This window comes from Cornus florida, unplaced genomic scaffold (genome assembly GCF_030987335.1).
Source record: "Cornus florida cultivar Cherokee Brave unplaced genomic scaffold, ASM3098733v1 CherokeeBrave_3.0.0_Hap2_Chr09, whole genome shotgun sequence".
Taxonomy (NCBI): domain Eukaryota; kingdom Viridiplantae; phylum Streptophyta; class Magnoliopsida; order Cornales; family Cornaceae; genus Cornus; species Cornus florida.
In genome coordinates, this window is record NW_026775579.1 from 93,765,566 (window position 1) to 93,789,652 (window position 24,087).

The window sequence follows — 24,087 nt, forward strand, 5'->3', positions numbered from 1 at the left end:
GATGATGGGATTAGTGACTCAAACTTGATCTTGAAATCATATTCAAATTTTGATATGGAGGCATTGATCCATCATTGACTAACAAAGTATTATCAGAGACATTTATAGCTCAGTGGACAGGGGCACAGTAACATTTTGAACTTCTTTTCTATTAAATAATTTTTAAAAAGGGAGGGTATTTTGGAGATGGAAAAACAATTGATTCACGAAATATACCGGCCTTTTTCCTAAATATGATGCAGTATGATCCAACAGTGTGTGACTCGGCCTGAAATCCGGCCCAATGAGCCCGATTGCAGTCCAATAATGGTTGTGTCACTTGTTTGTGTTATAGGCCTAAGTCGATTTCATCAATTCCGCCTTTGATAATGGAATTGAAAAAATTTAGTCATAATTTTATTTTTAATTTTCTTCAATACCAATCCTGAGGAACCGATTTAGTACTCCAAACAAAAAAGTATTAATTGACTCAAAAAGATGAATAGGAAAAGATGAAATCTTATTTAGTCATGTTCAATAGTTATCTTTTGGTCCTTCAGAGATTATCTTTTCGTCATTTTCTATGATTAATTTGTGTATCATTTATTTATTTATTATTATTTTTGAATGATAGCTACCAACTTTAACTTTTAATCAAAAAATATTTTTAAAATTTAATGGAAAAAAAAAACTTTTTGAATTGGAAAATTCTTTTTTGGTAACCCATGATTATGTTGAGCTTTTTAAAATACACCATGAGTTTATTATTGAATATATACAATCTTTTAATAGTGCATGTGTTGTGAATCGATACACTTAATTTAAGAAAAAAAAATACAATATTTTAATAGTGCGTGTGTTGTGAATCCGATACACTTAATCTAAGAAAAAAAAAATACAATCTTTTAATAGTGCGTGTGTTGTGAATCCGATACACTTAATCTAAGAAAAAAAAATACAATCAATGTCCGCGTGCACCAAATAATTAATCTAAAGTATCATTTTTGTCGAACTTTTGGCGCAAACTTTTACTTTGAAAATTGAGAAAGTATCATTTTTGCCAAACTTTTGAAGCTAACTTAACACTTTTTGAAACAGAATATTGAAAGAGAAAAATTAGCATAAGGATGATAAGAGAGTGACGTGGCTCGTGGGTGGGTTACCATTTGTGATGCAATTTTGAATTAATTAATTATTATTATTTTTTTTTGCTAAATATAGCACTGCCATAGAAAAATGATATTTTTGACAATTTTCTTATGCCGATATAAACGAACTTTTACGTGGCAATACACTAATCGTAATACCAAGTCCCATGTGACATATTAAATGCAATACGTTTTTTTTTTAGACAAAATTATCATTTCCGCTTCATTTACTTTTCTGTTTTTCTGTTATATCTTCTTCTTCTTCTTCTTCTTCTTCTTCTTTTTTTTTTTTTTTTTTGAAGTTACTCATATGTATATAATTCTTGCTTAAAATTTCTTCTCTTTATAAAATATCTTTTCCATTAAAAGGCTTTGTAGGGAATAAAATTTTTGTCTTTCTCTATTATCCTCAACTATACTAGCAATTAGAAGCCATAAGCATCAAGTTTAGGGAATTGCTATGTGTTAATATAATTATGAATGATGAGCAAAAAATATAGTTTATTAACACAAGTTATAAGAGTTCTAAAACGTAAATTTTGTGGTTAAATTCTCAATTGTTATTAACATTAATAATTAAAAAAAAAAAAAAAAAAAAAAAAAAAAAAAAAAAAAAAAACAAGTATAGGTGTTAAGAGGCAGGGAAACAAAAAATAAAAAGTGTTAAAGGGTCTTTATTCCACATCAGATTCAAATGAAGAATGTAATAAATAAAAGAAGGTGCAGTCAGCACTCCACTATTTTTACATTTGCACTCCAATTCAAAATAAAATGATTCTTTTAATCTTAACTTTACAAGTGAATAATTATTTATTTTTAAATTACACAAATGCCCTTCTAAATATGATTAGTCTTGCATTCCCTTTAGCATCTTTAATATTTTTGGTCTCTTTGACCGTCCCAGACCCAAAAAATAAAATAAAAAATATTATAAATAAATTACCTGATTTGAAGTATAAAAATAAAAAAAAATCAAAAAAAGTTCTCTCTTGAATAAATTGTCTATTTTGACTGGACTCGAAAACAAAAAAGTACAAAAAAACAAAGAAAAGAATACCCAAAAAAAAAAAACAGGGATTGTGAACTTAGATGTGATGGAAAAGAGCTTTACCAAATTTTATAGTAGGGGCCATGTTATCATCTTGTAATTGGGTAGACAAATATCAAAAGTGAATGCTACATTTTGTTGGTACAAAGTACAACTACAAGGTATGATGGGGTTCGAATAGGAAAGATGTTTTTCTTTTGTTCTGCAATGTCATGGGAATTAATCAAAAAGATATTTGACTATGAAAACAAAATTTTGATCAAAGAAATCAAAAATAAACCTACCATTGACCTGTAGAATTATTAATGTATAAATCACTCAAACCCAAGAATGAGCCCAACACGAAGAGACCAAACTAACCTCATTTAAAAAAAAAAAAATCCGGTGATGTTGTTAGATTTAGGATGGTTTGGTTAGACTTGGGTTAGATTCGAGTTATGACCAAGTTGGATTTGGGTTGTTAATATCTTGATAATCCCATTATCAATAAGTAGTATTTTATAAGTTGGGCTTGGGTTGCCCCTGACAAAGCCCAAAAAGTTTTATATTGAGTTGAAAATTTAATACTGATTAAATCCCAACAATTTGCTGAAAAAGAAAGCACCGAGCATTGATTTTTCAAATCTGATTTTGGCATTTGTTTTCTACTACTATCTCTGTCCCTTATTAATTGTCCATTTTTTATTTTATAACTTTTTAAGGGGACATGCAATTAATGCATTGTCCCCTTTTAAAATTATCAAATTATCATTTTTAATTTAAATATATATAGTTACAAAGTTTGAAATTTTTTAAAAAGATAAAGGACCATGATAAAAATATAAAGAAAAGATGTTTTGACTTTTCAAAGAGGACAACTAATAAGGGACGGAGGGAGTAATTTTTAGGCTTTTGTAACTCAGTTTTTGTTTAGGAAAATTCCAATGGGTCCCTTACTCTAGTTTTTTTAAAGGTAAATATGGGTATATCAGTGAGTTAAATGTGGAGGCATTCAACGCCCTCAAAATAATTGTGTTATCGTCTTTATATATTGTGTTGTACGCTCAAAATAAATTATTGCACACAATACAATACTGTATTGTGCACGTACATTAGAGAACTTTGACTCTTTAGAATTGAGATTCTTTATTGTACCATATTTAACGAATCTCAATTCAGATGTTTGAAGAAAATTCAGACTCTTTAGAGTTGAGATCCTTTGTTGCACTGCATCCAACGAATTTTAATTTACACACGTGTTGTATAAAGAGAACTCCGACTCCTCAAAGCTAAAATTCACTGTGATACAGCATTAGAAGGATCCCAATTCACACACGTTATAAGGGTTTGATATGGGTTGTACAACTCAGCATGCATCTCTACTTCTCAATATTCATATATAGTATACAAAATTTGTACAATTAAGTGAGTAGTTAAAGCAACAGTAAAAGCCCTGATACAAGTCCAAAATCTTTTGATACAACTGAATTTCACTATAATGGAGAGGCTGATTAAATGTCCTTGTTTTTTCACCCTCATAACTACAAGGGGAATGGACCCCAAAGTGTTTGTCCATATCAACGTCCATTGAGTACATGTATCATCTTTATGTGCCAATACCACTGTCCCTCTAAACAGCCTTTTTTTTTTTATGTCTTTTTGCAACTCCGTCCTTCATGCCATCATATGTCCTTGTCATCAATTTTATTACTTGTACTGCCCTCCTTATGCTTCAGTCTCTAATATTTCACTAAAATCATGTCCTTGTGTGGTGTTGTTAGAATCAAATTATAGCATCTGAAGTGAGTCATTTAAAAAGGAAAAAAATATATATATACATCCAAAGTTCAATATTTGATAATAGACTATACCAAGATTCAACAAAGTAAAATGAGAATGAGCCAACTAAACAGAAGCCTACTATACACAGACATTGGCTTGACTTAGCTTGTTGTCTAGGCCCTTGATTTGGCCTTTCAGTGTGTCCTGCTGCACTACCAAACAAGGAACTTGAGATTGATTCCATCTCCTTTTAAAAAATAATGATTAGTTGTGACAACAGGGTCCTTCACATGCAAAGCTAGAGACTTGCAAGTCCATTGTGTTTTTATATTTTCTTGCCAGCCATAAAGTATCATGATGACTAGAAAGACTCCTAGATGGAGACACCATGGGATCCAAGAATCTAATCCACAATGCAAAATCTTGAGCACCAAAGTTACTACAACCTTCATCACAAAAGTTAGATAGATATACATGTATATATATATCATCATCATCATCATCAATAAAGAAGCCCTTGGACAACCTTCACAACTCGTTTAACAGCAAGAAAAACATTTCTTTCCCATAACATCATGTTACAACTTATAAACGAACAATGCAGAGAATACAAATGCAAACAAATTACAGACCAAGAGTGAAGTAGGTAACATGGTCAACTCCTACTTTCCCTCTTTCCTTTTCCCCTCTTCTCAAGCTAGAATAAACAAACATAGCTTTAGGCCAGTCCTGGACCATCTCATAAGATCTGTATGTAGAGTCCAGATCCTAGTTGTACTGCATCGGACAGCTACGACTCACACGTGTGATCATGCTACATGTGTGATCGCTCTGAACATCACACATGTTGATACAGCAGAGGATCCTGACACCTTTCTTCATAATCATCATCATCATGCTTGCCTTGTTCTCATATGAATGGGGTCGGACCAAATGAATTCTCTGTCTCCATTCCTTTCTATCGAGAAATTATTATATGGTCTTAGAACCTTTGGTCCCAAGCCAACAACATTCGACACATCAGCAAATGTGTCAAAATGGTGCCATATTACCTACCATGTTTAACAACTTAAAATCATTTCTAATAACTTCATCATCACCTACGAAGTGCCAATAACTAAATATGAGGAGAATTTAATTGACAGCCAATAACTTAAAATGTACTAACACAGATTAAACAGAGCAAATGTAGATAGATACAGTAATAAACAGGTAGTAAAACAAGAATGATGGAATGGTGTTCCTATTAGAGGCTTTACTGAAAATTGGACTTGCAATTTTGCTCATCCACAAACGCTTGCTCCTCCTGTAAGCAACCTCTGAACAAAGAGTTAAGAGTACATGGAACCTCTAAGCTCTCTTTACCTAGGGGACCAAAGTGGATTCCACATTTCTAGTGGGCTATGTGAATACCTATCTAATAATTAACACCACTAAAAGCTATGTCCAATCCTACCTCTATCCATGGAACTGAATTTCAGTATAATTAGCCTTGTTTATTATCAAGTCTTTTTCACTTTTACATGCCCTTAAAAAGTTTCTCAACCCTACATGGGCCCCAAGTATCCAACCAACTGTGTTTGTCCATATCTATGGATTGGTGATGAGTAATAGTTTCATTTCTTCTTTGGCCAACCAAAAAGGTATCAAGAAGACTATAAAAACTCCTTGATGGAGACACAATGTGATCTAAAGTATCTATCCCACAGTCCACAACCATGAGCACAAAAATTAACACAATCTTCCTTATAAAAAGTTAGATTCTACACACACATACACACACACACACACACACACACCCACACATACACATATATATATAGATGGATTGATATTATCAATCAAGAATTTCTCATTCACAGTAAGAAAAACACCTTTTTCCCCATAACATCATGTTACAAACTTACAAATGATCAAAAAGAATACAGATTCAGATATTGAGCAGCATACATATTTTCTATAAGCAAATTACAAACTTAGATGATGATCAGATAATAAAATTTCTCCTCTAGACTAAACCAACATAGTTTTAGAACAGGCAAAGGCATATCAATAGAACAACTTAACATAGAGTGTAGCAACACAGAGGCAAACATAAAGCTAGAGATAAACAACAGTTAATAAAGCATGAATACAATGTGTAATAGTGGTATAAAGTAGTAGCTATTAACCAAGTAATTAAGCTCTTTAGCCTCTCACAGCCAACAATGAAGGAATTGCAGCCAAGTTGGGAGTGGTGTTCTTATTTGAAGCTTCTCTCTTCCCAGAAGAAGGCTTACTGAAAGCTCGAATCGGACTCGCAAACGCCCATCCCCAACTCTTACTCCTCCCGTGAGCAAGCTGCCCTGTCGCCGTTGCCGTTGCCGCTGCCGCTGCCGGTGCAGGTGCCAGTGCCTGTGCCGCCGACACAGACATTGACTTTCCGTTCATATTATCTTCCGATGACACCCAATAAGACGATGACGATGAGGAAGAGGATGAGGAAGTGATCATGAACCCACTGAATATGCCACCACACTTCACTCTCTCTTTAATGCAATCATGTCCTCCGCCGCCTCCGCCGCGATGCATGGCGGCGACTTTGGATTTGCCTTCCCTCTGCGACTCGACTCGCCGGAGAGTACAGTCCCCAAACCCAGTTGAGATCCGCTCAAAGAAGTCACCCGAGAAGCTCCTGCTTCCACACCCAAGTGATCTAGATCTGGACACCTTCCCATCAAACGTTGCCTGATTTGGACTCTCATTCTCATCCACCACCACCAGCAACTCTTTCTTCTTTTCCCTTGACCTCTGCGAGAAAGACCCGCCGCCGCCACCGACGCCGCCGCCGGTTGTAGCCCCCAGTGACCCTGTAGCACTCGCTGTTGATGCCGATCCATAGCTAATCTTCCGAGTAGTGGAATGTTTGGGCAAATAAAGAAATGACCAGAACCCTCTTCTATGAGGACTATTATCATCACCCTCGTGTGCATCCAAGAAATGCCCACCTCGCCGAGGTGTTGCAGTGGACTTGCTCCTCTTGAAAACGATGGTGTCTGACCCATTATTGAGATCCTTCTTTTTCTTCTTCTTTTGGGTTAACAGAAAAGGCAATCGAGACCGCCTTGAATGAGAATGATATTGATGATAGTGACAATCACTGTGGCTGTGGCTGTTGCTGTTGTTGTTGTTGTTGTTGTTGTTGAGGGTTGAGGATGATGAGTTGGGTCGAACTGGTAATGGGTTGTTGTTGTTGTTGTTGTTGGCTGATCCTCCGAAGTCAGATCTGAAAGAAGGGGAAGAAGATGAAGAAGAAGAAGGGAAGACAGCTATGGGGAAAGAGGAAGAGACCAACTTGCCAAGCTTTTCTTGGAGGCAAAAAGCACAGATCCCACCAGGGGTGTTGTTCTTGTAAGGATGGTCTGTGCATTGCGCGTTGCCATCACCCATGTCTGCTTCTTGAGCCCCTTCCATCACCATTGGCCTCCAAAGTTGCTATGCTGGTTGTTGTTGTTGTTGTTGATTCTTGAGCTTCTTGTGTTGTGTTGTACTTTCTCACCACTGGAATCAATGCTTGTAATCAATGGCTCTAATTCAACAGTACCTAAGAGATGGGTGTTACAGAAGAAGGATGGCAACAAAGTTCCAGAGTGAGAGAGAGAAAATGGTCCTAAATAATATCAATGCAGAGAAAGGTTATAATAAGTTGCACCTCATTGTAGTAGAGTGAGCTCTTCATTTTTCAATATCGATTTTGATTAGGAATTGTCACATCTTCTTTCAGATATTGTTAACTTTACTCATTTTTTCTCTTCTCCTCACATTTTTTTTTTAAAAAATTTATTTACATGTCCCCCTATATACATGTTTGGAACAGTAACATGGGACGAGACAGAAGTACCTTCAAAATTAAATATGACGATGCCTTACACATAAAATTAGAAAAAGAGAATTCATTTAATCGGACTCCATTGGTAAGAGTTTAAAGTAATTAGAAGAAGAGAATTGATATAACATGACTCCATTAATATGAGTTTAAAGCAAAAATAAAATTTAAAAATAATTACATGACACAAATTATTTTATATTTCAACCATATTAAAAATACATTAAAATATAGATAAAATGTGTTGAATGTATTTTAAAATGCTACAGTATCAGGCTGTTAAAGAGTGTAGTGTGAGTATACAATCAAAATTTTGTATTATAATTTATTTATGATAAATCATAAGTCTCAAGCTGGACTGTCACACTTCTAATTAGTATACTTTTATTTTAAAAAAAATTAATATGATTTTTCATTACTAAATTGAATAAATACAAGTAACGTAATAGTATGATTCATGCACAATGTTTTGTTTGTTTGTGGGAGAGAGAGAGCAAATGGTCAAAGGGTAAGTAAATGGAAGGATGAAAAAATATGGCTGAGATGGGGGGACTGTGTGGGGAGCCCCAGGAGCACGTGGAAACCTGACTTGCTTATATAATTAAATGGATGAAAAAGACAACCAAAACCCTATAAATTATATTTTGAGGTCTCTCTCTCTCTCTCTCTCTCACAAGTCACAGCACAGCCTTAATACAAAAGAATCTCTGACCTGCTACTGTTGTCTCAAAAGGGTTACACCTTCTCTGCTTTGTCTTTCTCTATCTCTATCTCTATCTCCATGTATTGTTTTTTTTAGTATTGTTATATGAAGCGTTTTTCAGCACAGAATATTACCCACCTGATCATCACCAATTCCCATGGTTAATTATGTCGATGTACATAAAAGAAAATTCCTTTCATATAAATATTACACATAAATTAAATTATGTCATGTTTGATGATACCGAATTAGTGTCTTAAAAATTTTGAATTAAATTTACTTTCATTTTAAATCCAAAACACCCCTTCAGTACTTCCAAACATAACATTAATTACATCATTAGAATATAATTTAGTATTATGACTTACATGCACTCAGAAATACTTTAATTCTGTGATTGTGGTCCTACATATGAAGTGTTATTAATAAAATTAAATATTTACAAGTTATTTAAAAATATATATATTCTGCTTACTTGTTGATATTCAAAACTAAAAATTAAATATTTGTATTCAAGTATATTTGATATATATTTTTTCAATAAAACTATGTCCGGAAGCACATATTTTAATTCTATTGTGCCAATTCAGTGTTAGCAAACGTAACATAAATAATATAACTCATGTGTTTAAGCATTCTATTTTCCGTCTCTTCTTTAATTTTTCTTTTTTAACAAAAAAAAAAATATTTCATATCATTTGAATTAGAATGATTAATCACAGTTTTTCTATTAGACGTATAAAAATAGAGAGTTCTTTCAAATAATATGAAAATCCTTTATAATATAAAAGCTAAATTACGCTTATTTCACTTGAGATTTAGGTAAATTATATATGGATAGATTGATGAGTGTTTATTATTTTAACCTTTAATTATCGTGTGTACTCAACCGCACTCTTAATATATATATATATATATATATATATATATATATATATATATATATATTTTCTGACTGACTTATTGACCAAATTTCTAAATAAATAAAAAAAAAAACAATTTGTCATTTCCTTATATAAATCGCACTATAAATATATTATTATAATCTAAAAGTCTCATTGACTTTACACACTCAATATCACTTTACGACATCTGAGGAACGGGTTTAAAAAAAATTAAAATAATAAAAAAGTCTTTTTATGAATAATTTGTCCAAATCTCAACTAGTTCAATGTAATTTACCCCGTCATAAAATGTATGCTAAAATTTGGACTTAAAACTAACTAATCCTGATTATAAGGAGGACAAACAAGTTAAAACTAGTGCATTAAAACCAACATGTATCGCATCTTGTGTCCTTTTGATTGCTTATGTGATTATATTACTTTGATTGTAGTTATTTTATGATAATAAACTTCATCAAGAAATTATTTTAATTCGTAAAACCCTCGTCATTTATACTATGTTTTCTTGGAGGGAAAGATACTGGAGTAATGGATGAGAGAAGAGATGGATGAATCAATTCGTGTTTGTTTCGAAAAAAGGGAAGAAAGAGAGAAAAAGCAAGGAGGGATGCGCATCCCTCATTTTTTTATTTTTTTTTTATCGATTCAATTTTGGAAAGAAGGAAAGAGAGAGGAAGTGAATAACTACTTACAAGTATATAATTTACAATTTTAACCTTTTACAACAAATATTAAATAAATATTTACTTTTTATTATTTTTTAAAGTAAAGATATATTGGTAAAAATATATAAAAACTCAAATATATCACCACATTCATCATTTTTACCATCCATTTCATTCAACCAATCAAAAAATAAGAAAAAACATTTTCCCTTTTTTCAGGGATTCTTCATTCATCTGTTTTATCCAATTTTTCCATTTCTCCGACCAAATGCTTCGGCATGAGAGAAAATGTTAAAAGTACTCGACCAACGTACATATTATAATATGCATACATAAATATATATTGTTGCATGTCTCTCTTTTTTTTTTTTTTTTTTTTTTTTAACAAATAAAAAATATAGATTAAACACTACCAGAGAAATCAACATCCATGAGAAGACATGAATGAGAAGGCGGAGCCAAGATGGCCACACTTCCCATTCAATATTCAACATCAGAAAGATGACAATGAAGAGCCCATTGACAAATCTGATGGACAACACGATAACAACCTCTGGGTACCCATAGAAGAAAAAAGACTCCTACACCGTCATCCGCTGTCCCCAAATCCAGGTCCCTGAATAAACCACAAAGATGCGTTGTTCCTGTAAATTGCTTAGAAATCTCAAAATTTAATTCCTCTCCGGTAGAAAAAGCCTGAAACCTTTGATCTTACTAAAATGGGTCCCAACCTACCCATCTATAGTAGCTTAGTCATTATCATCCGTGGATCTCAACTATAAATACCTTGAGATTTTCAATCTCTTTGTTTTTCTCGTTATTGGGTGGACCTTTCCAACCTAAGTTAGTGAGTGTACTCTTCCAACGTACCCATCTTTAATCTAACCTGCGCCGGATGCGAAAATAAAGCTTCCAAAATCCAACGTGTACATTGTGGGACACACTTCTCATCACTCTACGCTTGATTGCAACACTTTTGGGTCCCTTAAATCTTTCTTTGTTCGCGCTTGATCATATCAGTGGCTCAGGTCACTCACTTACAAGAAAGATCAGGTATTTCTGTTTACACACAAGTTTTGCCCTCGCTGACCAGTTTACGTGATTTTTTTATTACACTAACAAAGTGCAATTTACCAATAGAGACGCGTAAGCCGTAATCTGGTGTTATTTCTTCAACCTTCTCAAATGCAAGAAAGTGAACAATGCATCGAACACATCATAATCATTTCGTAATATTTATATTGTGTATATACGATTCATACACAATACATGTGAATGCAAACAGTTGTGATAATAGGATGCACCATATATCAAATATATTGAACATCTTCTTCTCGTGCAATGAAATTGAATGGAATAGCTAAATTTTTAATTATCATTCAAGTAAATGATTGAATAACACTAATATATTTATTTTTTATTGGAAAAAAATAATGTTTATACTCTATTTTTGTCAGGCAGTTTAATTTTTTTAGAAGTTAAAAATAAAATAACATAAGCACTCGGGTAAAATAGTATAATTAAACTTTATGAATATTTTATAAATATTTATACAAACTAGCTTTTATATGGGTAATGGGTGATTTTGCCATTTTATTTATTTAAAAATTGTAGTGGAATGAATGGAGTGGGATAAAGGTACTGTCAAATCGTCTCTTCCATATAAACACATAAATGTAAAAGACATTTATAAGAGACATTAATAAGAGAAATGACATTAGCACTTTTTAAATAATAAAAAAAGCATCTAATAGTACCGCTGCTTTGATATATATATATATATATATATATTTTCCAAGGCAACCAGAACAAAGAAACAGAAAAATGAACACAAATCCCCCATCAACGCTTCTCCAACAAAAGCAGGAACTAAGGGTCACATAGGCTCAAAAAAATTGAAAAGAAAAGACCATCTACATATTTTATGAGCCACCTTATTACAGTGTCGTGGAATCAAATTCAATGAAAAATCTTCTCCATGTTAAAGAAGAACCTTGATATCGCGAACAATCGTGGCCAAAGCTTCTTCTGATGAGCACAACTTTATAATTGTTTGACAATCTCCTTCAAAAATAATTTTAGGCTTGCCCCATTATAAACAAACTTGTATTGTCGCTCGGAGTGAAAGACCTTTAGCTACCACCGGTGAAGAAACATCTTGAAATATCCAAGAGCCCAAACTAAGAACACACCCGTCATGATTTCTAGCAACATAGCCACCCCCACATGATTTTGAAGAACTGAAAGTTGCATCAATATTAACTTTGACAAAATCATTAGGAGGAAAACTCCACTGAGGACTTTGAAGCGGAGCATGATGAGGAGCAATGGATAACAATTTATTTTGTCTCTGGACTTCAGAAAATTCATGATAGTCAAAAACGACCTTTTCAACCAGAGTTTGAGGATCCACCATTTTGGACGACAAAATGAAGTTGTCTCTGTTTTTAGCTCTAATATTACCGTCCACCGGGAATTTTTTTTTTTTAAACTATTTTGTCCTATTATTTTTGTTATTTTGATATATATACTTACTAAATATTATTTTTATTACTCTAAAATTATTTAAAAATTTTAATATTACCCCCTCATTTGAATTTCTGAATCCATTCTTGTGCGTGTATATATATATATATATATATATATATATATATATATATATATATATATTTGCAGTATATATTTGTTTTTTTGGGTAATTGAAATTTTATTGAAAGAATATAGGATACAAAGAAAGAGTTAGAGGGCACAATCAAATGGGAACAGAGACGAAGCAGACCATAAAGAGAAGAATCATCCACAAAAGATCTGAAAAAATTGAGGCTACATTATATAACCTGATAGAATCAACTTGAGACACACACACGGACGTGTATATATATATATATATACACATTCTCATACACATTATGATTTGTTCAAAAAGATTTTTTAAATACACTGTAAAAATTGATTAGGATGTCACCTGGCGGACTATCAATGATTTTGTTTTACATTGACACCTTCTTAGGCTTCAAAAGTATGCATTAACACCTCTCCAGACTTCTGAAATCATATAAAATTATCTTTTAACTTTTTAATTTGTCAACAACTCCATTTAAATTATTAAATTACAAATTTAACTTCCTAACTAAATTTAATAGACCAAATTAATCTCTTCATCTCTTATGTGCATATAGATATAGTTTATATATAATAATACTTATACCACCACCACAACATAAAAATAAAAATGAAAAATTATTATTTTTTCAAATAGTCAAATAAATATACACCACCATAACCACCACCATCACACCAAGACAACACCACCAACACACCCAGACGCTATCAGAACCACCACCACAAATTCACAATAGAAAGAAGTAAAAATATTTTTTTAAAACACTTTGATAACCTAGACACCACCATAACCACTGCAAACATGCCCAAACCACACCATAACAACCACCATTAGAGTGGAAAAAAAAATTTAAAACAACTATAGCCAGCTTAGACCTACCACAACATGGAAAAGAAAACAAAAAAGAAAAACAGTCATGTCCGAGATCAGGAAGAGAGAGAGAGAGAGGGAGTGTCGGCGGTTAGGTATTAAAATGAACCAAAAAATAAATAAAATAAAAAAGTCAAAATTAGGGTTGAGAAGAAGCTTAATGATGATGGTATTTTTGTCAATTAACAATGTTAATAGTTTATAAATTAATTGAATTAAATAATCGGGGACAAATATGACATTTAAAACCATATGGGATATCATTGTTAAAAAAGATATTGACCTGTATCTTAGTAACATTAACTGAAATCTTAAAGTTGTCAATGCAATTTACCCAATTGATTATGAATAATTTTAAATATCTTATTAAGCTGTGTTTGAACCACAACTATTAATCTAACACAAAAAAAGGATACAAGTATATATCCTAACTTTTCAACTTATCATAATGCATGTAAATCCATCTTTCAGGATCCATGTCTATAATATTCACACTTCACTTTTCTTTAAATTTTTTAATAATGAAAATGATAAAAGTGAACTTAATGAATATTTATTGAAATAATTGTGGCTCTGTTTGTGTGTCTTTGGAGAGTAGTTATATCTTCTTCTTCTGTCTTTTTTTTTTTTTAAAAAAAATAAAATAGAGAGAGAATAGAGAAGTGATTTTCACACTTCATTTTAAAAAAATAAATAAATAAAAAGACAATATTTATCTTAAATTTACACTTTTATAGTAATAGAACTAAGCATTTTAGAAGCCCTCACTAGGGACCATGGCCTCCTTAATGTTATCAATAATCATTTCAAATAATCAGACATTTATGTTATCGGTGGATTGAGTAATTTAAAAAAATTTGAAAAGAAAAGAAAAGAAAAAAAAGGTCAGCTGATTTGTATTTGAGTTGAGAGAAAAGACAATATTTATTTTAATTTTATACTTTTATAGTAATAGAACTAAGAAGCATTTTGGGAGCCCTCACAAGGGAGTACCATGGCCCCGTTGATGTTATAAATAACCATTTCAAATAATAATGGCACCGTTGAATTGAATAATTCAGAGGGATTTAGAAAAAAAGGAAAGAAAGGTTGGTGTGATTTTTATTTGTTGATTGAGTATTGATGTAATTTATGCAGTTGCCTATATACTATATTGGCATGTGGCGCCAAGTATACGTGGCAGAGTCAATGTGGACAGCTCGATTGGATACTGTTGTTTGTGGTGATATAACCACACTTCGTTGCACGAATGTCCAAAATACAATTATTAATTATACCACCATTTAGTGGTTGGTGTGCATGTGGAGGGGGGGGCTGTCTATTAGTACAATTAAGAAAATTGCGTATCACTTTGGCCTCTTCTCTTCCCTTCTCTTCTACGTGGGTCCAATAACTCAACATATATGTCACATATTGGTGTACTTATCTATATATCTATATTTTGACCCCACAAAATAGTCACATTAAATAAGTGGGCTGGCTTTAAGTTTAATAATGAGTAGAGTTGAACAGAGCTCAGATATTGTTTGCATTCACCTTGTTCATTTTTGGACTCCATTAAGTGTGAGCTCTATATTTTAATTACATTTTATCAAATATATATATAGAAATTAATTATTAACTAAAAATATTAAACTTGTGTTTTCAAATAAGTTGACGGAGAGTTTAAAACAATATGAATACACTTTCTAGATTGACATATTTACTTAATGCTCGGTTCATTTATGGCCCTACTCATTTCTTAATCTCTTTCATTCGCATCTTGGGGTGCCTTGAAAGGATTTTGGTCACAAAAAGTATATCTCAATGAGTAATGCTTCTAAGAGGTCTCTCTCATGAGAAGAGTTTTAAGCTCTCATTATTTAATCATTAGATAAAATAATTTTTTGTGATTTGTAAAATATTGAATTAATTATTTAATGCGTCTAAATTAAAAAAAACAGGAGAGCTCGTGACTCTTCTCATGAGAGGAACCTCTTAAAAACATTACTCTATTCCAATTAAGTGAATTTAGCAACCTTTTGTGTTGACACCTTCTGACTATTAATACATTTTATATTTAAGTTAAATATTAAGATTCTCCAACTACAAATTAATCACATTTGCCCATTTTCACACTCCAAGTAGATAATGACGACTATGCGTGTTTCAACGTAAAATGTATTTTTTAGATAAAATATTTATTTATTTATTTTATTATTTTTCAGCATCTGACAAAAGATTAGGTCGATGTTGAGTCTATTGAGTTGGGCGTGTAAAATCACTTGTCAAAAATTGATAAGTATATTATTTTTTAAAAAGTTTTAATAAAATATTTTATTTAAATTTTTAATTGTCAAACACAAAAAATAAAAAAATATTTTACATCTAAACAAATGGAGAGGTTAGAGTTTAGGTAAACTAATGCATCGAGTGACAAGTTTACAATCCCTTTGAGCGGCTTTAGTCCTAAAAGGGGACGGCCCAAAATGTTACTTAGATTGGGTAATTCAGAAGCTTCATGGCCAGCCCATTTACTTTGGGTTTCTAAAGATAAAAGTTGTCACTTGGTACTTGGTAGTGGGCCCTATCCGAATTATATCAGGATCGGCCTAAACATTCAGATCCACTTCTATTCAAGGTTGGTCCTTGGGCTGCATGAGCCCACTTCCCTTCAACCCTTAGGAAATCTCTTGATAACAATTAAAACAATTGGGAGCACTAGACATCTTGGGATTAAAATTGAAGAAAATTTAGTTTAAATTTTGAATTATTATTTTTTCAATTTCAAATCTAAGACCACTAATTCATGCTCCCAAACATAGCATCTATCTATTAATTCAATTGTTCAGTTTCAACATTTGAAGAAAATTTAGTTATAAAGATTGTCTTGTTCCATAACGGGGTAAGTGCAAAAAATATTTCTCTAGTTTCAAAAAGTTGCAAATAACATTCCTGTCGTTCAAAATTGACCTCTCTAATTTCAAAAAGTTGCAAATAAGGGTTTCTAACCAACATTTTTGACATGTGCCGTGCATGTGAGCAAATGTTGGCCTGTAATACCAAAAATACCCTATTGCACTACCCAAAATGCCCAAAGGGGAAAATTTGCACACTTTTGAAAGTACAGGGAGGGTTTTTTTTTTTGTAAATAATGAAAAAAAATTAAAATTCTCTTCTCTAACGGCTCTCTCCCTAACTAAATAATTAATTTAATTTTCTCTCTCCTATCTAACAACTTTTTCTTTCTCTATATAATGTTTAATCTTCCTCTCACATACACACACTCTCTCTAACTATTCTCTCTCTCTCTCTCTCCAACTATTATCTCTCTCTCTCTAACTTCTCTCCCACCATTATATTTCCATTTTGTATTTCTTTCTCTCATTATATTTTGCATTTTGTATTTCTTTTTCTGTGTATCTTTCACTCTTTTTGCAGGTTGATGGAAAATGGCTTCATCTTCAGGCTCATGTAGCAAGAAGTCAAGAATGCAAGCATCAAGTCCAACAAAAAAATTGTATTGTGATTGTGGAGTTTTGACTCCATTGAAGACTTCTTGGACCGAAAGAAATCCAGACAGAAGATTCTATGGGTGTCCAAATTACAAAACAAAGTCATGCAAGTTTTATAGGTGGGAGGATGAAGAATTATCAGAATATTACAAAAGGTTTGTGTTTGATCTCATGTGTGAAGTGAGGAAGTTGAGAAATGAGATAAATGAAAACTACCATGAGGGTCTGAGGCACATAAATGGTGGTAATAGTTGTAATGGTGTTTGTGTAGGTTTTCTTCTCGGTTTTTTTTTTTTTTTTTTTACTTCTATTGCAGTTACTGTAACAATATTTGCAGTTGTAAAATGAATACTGCAAAATTTATGAATCTGTGAACTTGTGATGCAAAACAATGTTTGTCTACTTTTATTGGATTGTGAACCTGTGATTGAAAATAAGGCACGCAAAGCTGTGATTAAGTCATTCAAAATAACCATATACCATCCACACACCATCCACATCACAAAGAGTATTAAAGTCTTACAACTACTAGCAGTAAAATTTTACAACTCATATACCAATATGAACCTGGGCAATGTGTGATACCCCTCGGATCCGAGACACGGGTTGATCAGGCCCAGGCTCAAACCCGAGGGAATATCAAACAATTAATATTTTATAATGAACACGGAATACAAAATAAATTAAGAAATGAAATTAAAGCTGGAAGGAACTAAAAATAGAATCCGCAAAATATTATAATTATTAAAATCCATTAAACCCAAACTCCAAAACTCCATCAGTTTACAACTTGGGAATCCATCTCTAGTGGACCCCTATTAAACATCCAAATGGAAGATAGAACAACTATAATAAACGTCTAGAAATAAAACTATAGAGAGAGCCCTACATCGTCGGAAGAGTGAATAGAGACCTCTGCTCAGCACGAACACGTCTAAGCCTGGAACTGTCGTGCACCTGAAAAAAATAGAAGTGAGTCAGGCCCACGCGCAAGTTCTATACTACTACAATCCAAACAGAGGCCCGATACGCATGTACATCCTAAACAATTCAACAATAGCTAATAGTCCGTAAATATATATATAGGCACACTAAAGGACTCTCACTGGACTACAGGCCGGTCTCAACCTGAATAGAGGTAACATGCTAAAACGCACACGAAGTGGGCATATGTACCTATACCTAAACAGGGTACACCTCCAACTATCGTAGCCAGCTACACATCCCGATGCACATACGCTCCCTAGCCATCGGTCCTGAGGCTCAAGCTCATACCGAGGCACCATAACAGTACATATATAAAATCCATCCAAAATCCCTGGTATTGCCGCTCAACAAGTAGTTGCCATGACAATACAAATCTACGGGACTTAACTTTTAGTTAATCCCATCCTTATTCCAAGTAGGTGGGTAATGGTATTGTTTTAAAAACTAAACCCATCCTTAGTATGCCACCGTCCCATACCGGTGCCTACTTTCCAATCCTCCAGTAGTCAATAATACCAATAAATCAAGTATATATCAACTAAATTCCAACATCCAACATTCAATGTTAGCAGTGATAAAATAAGCATTGATAAACAGGGTCACAACAACAACATATACATGCCCAATTTAAGTTGTTCCCTTTAGTCTGATATAAAGACAGAATTAATTAAAACTTCCATTTAACACCTTACAAATGACATACAGATATGTAGGGTATGTATCACAAAATCCTAACCTCCACAGTTGATACTAACTGTGATAATGTAAGCATCAAAACAATATTCACAGTATGTATGTAGACATGCTCAAATTATAGTGTTCCACAAAACCGATCTAGTGTTAAACTCAAATCCTCCTAGTATTTAAGTTCCAACAGTTGCTATTACAGAAGTTAAGATAGCTATCATCTAGACCCATCCTTCCAATAATTTATACTAGCAGTGGTAAGGAAAAACGTGAACCACAGAACCACAATGCATCCACAAACATGTTTAGTCTAGGTTGAACAAGCATATAACACTACTGTAACTACCAGTTTCATAACAAACCAGATATCATTTTAGTTTGGTTTAATCTTCATTAATCCTGGAATCATTTAAGAGTGCAAAGAGTATAAAGCCTAAGGGAAAGAGTAAGGATAGAATCTTGCCTCAGAAACTTTTGTTCAAAGTTTCAACGTCGTCTTCTTAAAAAAATCCCGGCGAGTTCCAAAACCCGGTTACTGTTCACGGGTACGAAATACTATTCCCGAACTCAAAATCTGTTCTTCACCGTTCAGATTGTGCAACACTGAGTCATGAACCTATCCTCCAAATTTCAGCACGATCGGACCACGGAAAAAGTAGGATCGGATGTTTGATGAAATCTGGGCAGAATGGAAAAAAACCTGTTCTACTTCCAAAACCCGGTTACTGTTCACGGGTACGAAACACTATTCCCAAACTCAAAATCTGATCTCCACCGTTCAGATTGTGCGACACTGAGTCATGAATCTATCCTCCAAATTTTAGCTCGATCGGACCACGGACGAAGCGGGATCGGATATTTGATAAAATCTGGGCAGAATGGGAAAAAAACTGTGCGACCCAGTTACTGTTCACGAGTACGAATCACTGTTCCCGAGGTCAAACTCTAATCTTCACCGTTCAGATTGTGCGTGACTGAGTCGTGAACTTCTCCTCCAAAATTTAGCTTGATCGGACCACGGTCGAAGCGGGATCGGAGCTTTGATCAAACCTTGGCAGAATGTGAAAAACTGCGTTTTTCCTTCTCCACTTCCACAAAACGTGTGCTTTGTTTAAAAAAACCCTACACAGACGTCTACCTTATACTTATAGAGTTTTCCTAAACCCTAGGTTCATTTAAGTCCAATTCACAATCCTAACCGGCCCATCCAATTAATGTAGAAACCTACGATGGCTATAATATAGAACCCTAATTTATACTGTAATTAAAACCCTAGTTAGATGTATTTACCTAATTACCCTATTCACCATTAAATACTTAACAAATAATCTAATTGAACAAAATAATAATGAGTAAACCCAATTAAACCAAATAAGACACACATAGAATAATTAAACCAATTACACTTAAACCATTAATGCCAATTAAATAATTAAAACACTAACAAGTAAATCCAATCAAATAACTAAAAATAAATATCATTTAAATAAATTAAATCACCACAAAAGAAAATAATTAAGCACCTAATAAAAAAAAAATAATGACACATAATCAAATAAAATGCACTTAAATAATAAATTAAATACCAGGAATATCCTTTTTAAAATTAGGTAATCAAATAAAATGCACTTAAATAATAAATTAAATACCATTAAATACCTGGAATATCCTTTTTAAAATTAGGGGTATTACACAATGTGTGGAGCTATGCATACACATCACAAAAAATACTGTCATTCAAGTGAGTACACATCACAAATAATATTGTACTAGACACTGCATGCACAAGTACTAGACACTGCATGCACAACTACTAGCAGTAAAGTTTCATATACTAATGTGAACTTATGCATACACATCACAAATAATACTGTCATTGAAGTGAGTACAACCACAAAAAGTCATTGAATTGATTAGAACACTGCATGCACATGAAACAAACAGGCCACCCATAAGTCCCAAAGCAGCTTTAAGCAAAAGTACACCAAAAAAGTTGCATCCAAAGTTAATCAGCCACTGCCCATTGTCCTACAAGTAAAAAATGAATGTATTAGATGTGCAGACATTTATTACAAATAAATTAATGGAATCAAACTTTTTGGGATTGTCCACATACCATAGATTCTTGGGTAGCAAGTGTAGGGTCAATTCTAAGTGTTTCAGATTGGGGCACATAAGTAACCTTCACATGTAATAAAAGAAGACAAACATAAGTATGACATGCATAGGTATTACACCCATAATATATTACCTCTTGTTGCACAGTTGCACGTCCTTTAGCTCTAACTGATCTTGCACCTCCCCCACTGTTACTTTCTCCCACAAACATCCCAGTTCTTTTCAAAGGAGGTCTTCCACCTCTGCCTCTTGGTGGTTTAGGAGGTGCTGCATCATTCTTGCAGCTTCTGACATTGTGCCCTTCCATCTTACACTTTCCACACCTCACTTGAAAGTTCAATTTCCCAAAAGCAGCCTTTTTAGCTTTGATATCTCTCAGTTCTTCAGCACTCTTTATTTTTTACTTTGTTGGCCTTCCCATTTTTGGTTTTTCTCGGGTGGGAGTATTGGAGGATATCTTTCAATGTTCAGAATTTTTCTCAAAACAAAGTGGCTTCACAATGTGTGCATATATGTTAAGGTGTGTCTCCCTGTGGTAATAATGACTCACATAGTCTTCAATATTGCCTCTCCTAGAATTGATAACAGCTGCTGCATGTATGCAAGGTATACTAGTGACCTCCCAAACCCTACAACTGCAATTTCTGTTTGCCATATCAACTGCATCATTCTCTCCATTACTGTCAACCTCATATTATTGTGGTCCTGCAGGCTACACATGACATTTTCTAGATTTTAGCCTCAGTTTATCCACTTCATCCCGCACCTTTGGACATAAAAGACCATGTTGGCCTTCCATATATTCTTTCTTATTATTGCACCTTTTTAATAAGTACCTCCTTATCATTTCAAACATGTAAATCAATGGTTTGCTCTTGACCTCTAGAATCTGCCTATTCCAAGACTCACACATGTTATTGCTATTTAAATCACACTTTGAGTGTAATACCCCGATATTTTAAGAGATTTATTAATTACTTTTATTCTATTTTTAAATGATTTGTTTGATTTAATTAGGGTTTAATTAATTTTTTTATTTTATTTTTATATGATTTATTTTTTTTAATTGAGTGCTTAGATTAATTGTTTTAGTTTAATTAGATTATATTTTGTGATTTTAGTTGTTGAATTTATATGGTGTCTTGTTTTGTGAAATGATGCGATTGAATTATTTGTTTGAATTGTGTGTATTTATACTTGTGTGAATTGTTTGTTAATTATTTGTAATTATTATATTTAATTTAATTAAGTTAATTATTGTATTTTAATTGAATTGGGTTTAAGGGAAGTTGGACCAAAGGATGTGGTCTTGGGCTTGAAGGAAATTTTATTGGGTTAAATAATAAAGGCCCATGGTTATTTGATTACTAGAATGATCATTTTTGTATACTTATAAATATATGTATTTAATTATATATAAATATAATTAATTAATAAATGTTATGGAAGGATATATATATATATAGATATATATTTATGGATATATATATATATATATATATATATATATATATAATACTATTTAAAGATAATAATTATTATTTTATTTGGTAATCCTAGTAAGAATAGGATTAGGGGAATTAATGTGTATAAATATATAAATAAGGTTTAGGGTTAGAAAGTTTACACGTTAGAAAAATAAGAGAGACAGAGAGAGAGGAAGAAGAAGGACCGACAAGGAGTAAGGAGTAGGCTGGATCTGAGAAAGAAGATGTCTGAATTGGAAGAGACAGTCAAAGATTGAAGCGTCAGTTTCAATTCGAAACCTTCAGGCGAGTTCTTCTCTAATATTCCTCTTAGAACTCATAAGGATTTCACCTTGAGTATCAATGTTTAGATTAATATTATCTGCTTAAAATTATGGTTAACACGGGTTAATCAAATGAATGATTTATTATATTTTATTTGTTAAAACTTTGGTTTTAAATGGTTAGATATGTGTGTTGTATTTTTTAAAATCAACTATTATGTTTGATCTATAACCCAAGAAGGTTATTTAGGGTTTATAGATGTTTTGAGAATTTTTTGTATTTTTCTGGGGTTTTTTTTTATAATTTTTTAGGATTTTATTTGATTTGTTTTGCTATATTTATTTGGATAATATATATATATATATATATATATATATATATATATATATATATATATATATAAGGCCGCTCCAGTAGAAACCGGCGCCTCAAATATGGGAGGTGATTCAGTGCGGCGCATCACACGGCGCTACGGTGCGCATGAATCAGGACCATAAGTTGGTCCTAATGATTAAAAGAATGATCCAGTGTAGACGTGTACATAGGAATACGGTACACACTGGATCTGGATGAATCTTATGCATCGCGGCACACAGAGGTCTCATGCGCGCAAGTCTCTAAACCATAGATGCGGTCCAGTCAACAGAAAAGTAATCCTGTGTGACGCAGGTCACCCGAACACATTTACCCAGCCAACCAGAGGAGGCCACATCAGCTAGAAAGAAGATCCAGGCGAGTGGAAGCGTGTGAATGCGCGTGAGACCACCTGTCAGCTTGTTGAAGCGCGTGCAGTGAGTATTGAAGAGTTTGGCGGCGCGTGGGGGCGTGTGATGCACTGTTTGGGGTTCCGGAAGGTTGCTGTGTAGTCGGGGGGTGTTCCAGTTTTGATTTCAAACCTGTTAAGGTTGGAACTAACCACTAAAGGAGATATTCTTAGTATTCTGAGAGCCACAGAGTATCACTGCGGTATTAAATATGCGAATATATAATTAATTATTATTACCTGACGAAATGAAATGTGTATATATATATATATATATATACTCCCTTCTATATGGAAGGTAATATACACATATATTATATAATATGTGTGTATGAGTATATATTATTTTAAATGATTATTATTAGTTATTCTTATTTAATCGGTATATCCAGATAGGTTGGGTTTTAAACTAATAATATGCATATAATATGTATGAGATGGCTATGTATGATTTAGCGTATGGTTAAGTTTAAAGTTGGTTCATGGTTAAAGTGTAGGCATGGATGAATTGCCAAAGGGTTAAATAAATTACCTAAATATTTGTATGAATATAATACATACATGGGAAGTATGGATGAGTTGCTAATTAAAAGTATAAATGAATATACTTGTGGAGGCATGGTTGAATTGCCAATATATAAATAAACATATTTAAGGAGGCATGGTTGAGTTGCCGATATATAAATAAATATATTTATCATGGCATGGCTGATTTGCCAA

The 24,087-nt window shown here is 33.0% G+C and overlaps 1 protein-coding gene across 1 annotated transcript; it reads right to left on the reverse strand.

Moving 5' to 3' along the window:
* Positions 1–5,799: 5,799 nt before the first annotated feature.
* On the reverse strand, positions 5,800–7,584 carry LOC132273503 (uncharacterized). Its single transcript, XM_059774459.1, has one exon. The coding sequence runs from the start codon at positions 7,393–7,395 to the stop codon at positions 6,124–6,126; it is 1,272 nt and encodes a 423-aa protein (XP_059630442.1). The 5' UTR covers positions 7,396–7,584; the 3' UTR covers positions 5,800–6,123.
* Between the last annotated feature and the right edge of the window lie 16,503 nt (positions 7,585–24,087).

What these genes read in the sequence shown, in the direction of transcription:
- LOC132273503 (XM_059774459.1), bottom strand. Translation starts at nt 7,395, where the DNA reads ATGGTGATGGAAGGGGCTCAAGAAGCAGACATGGGTGATGGCAACGCG.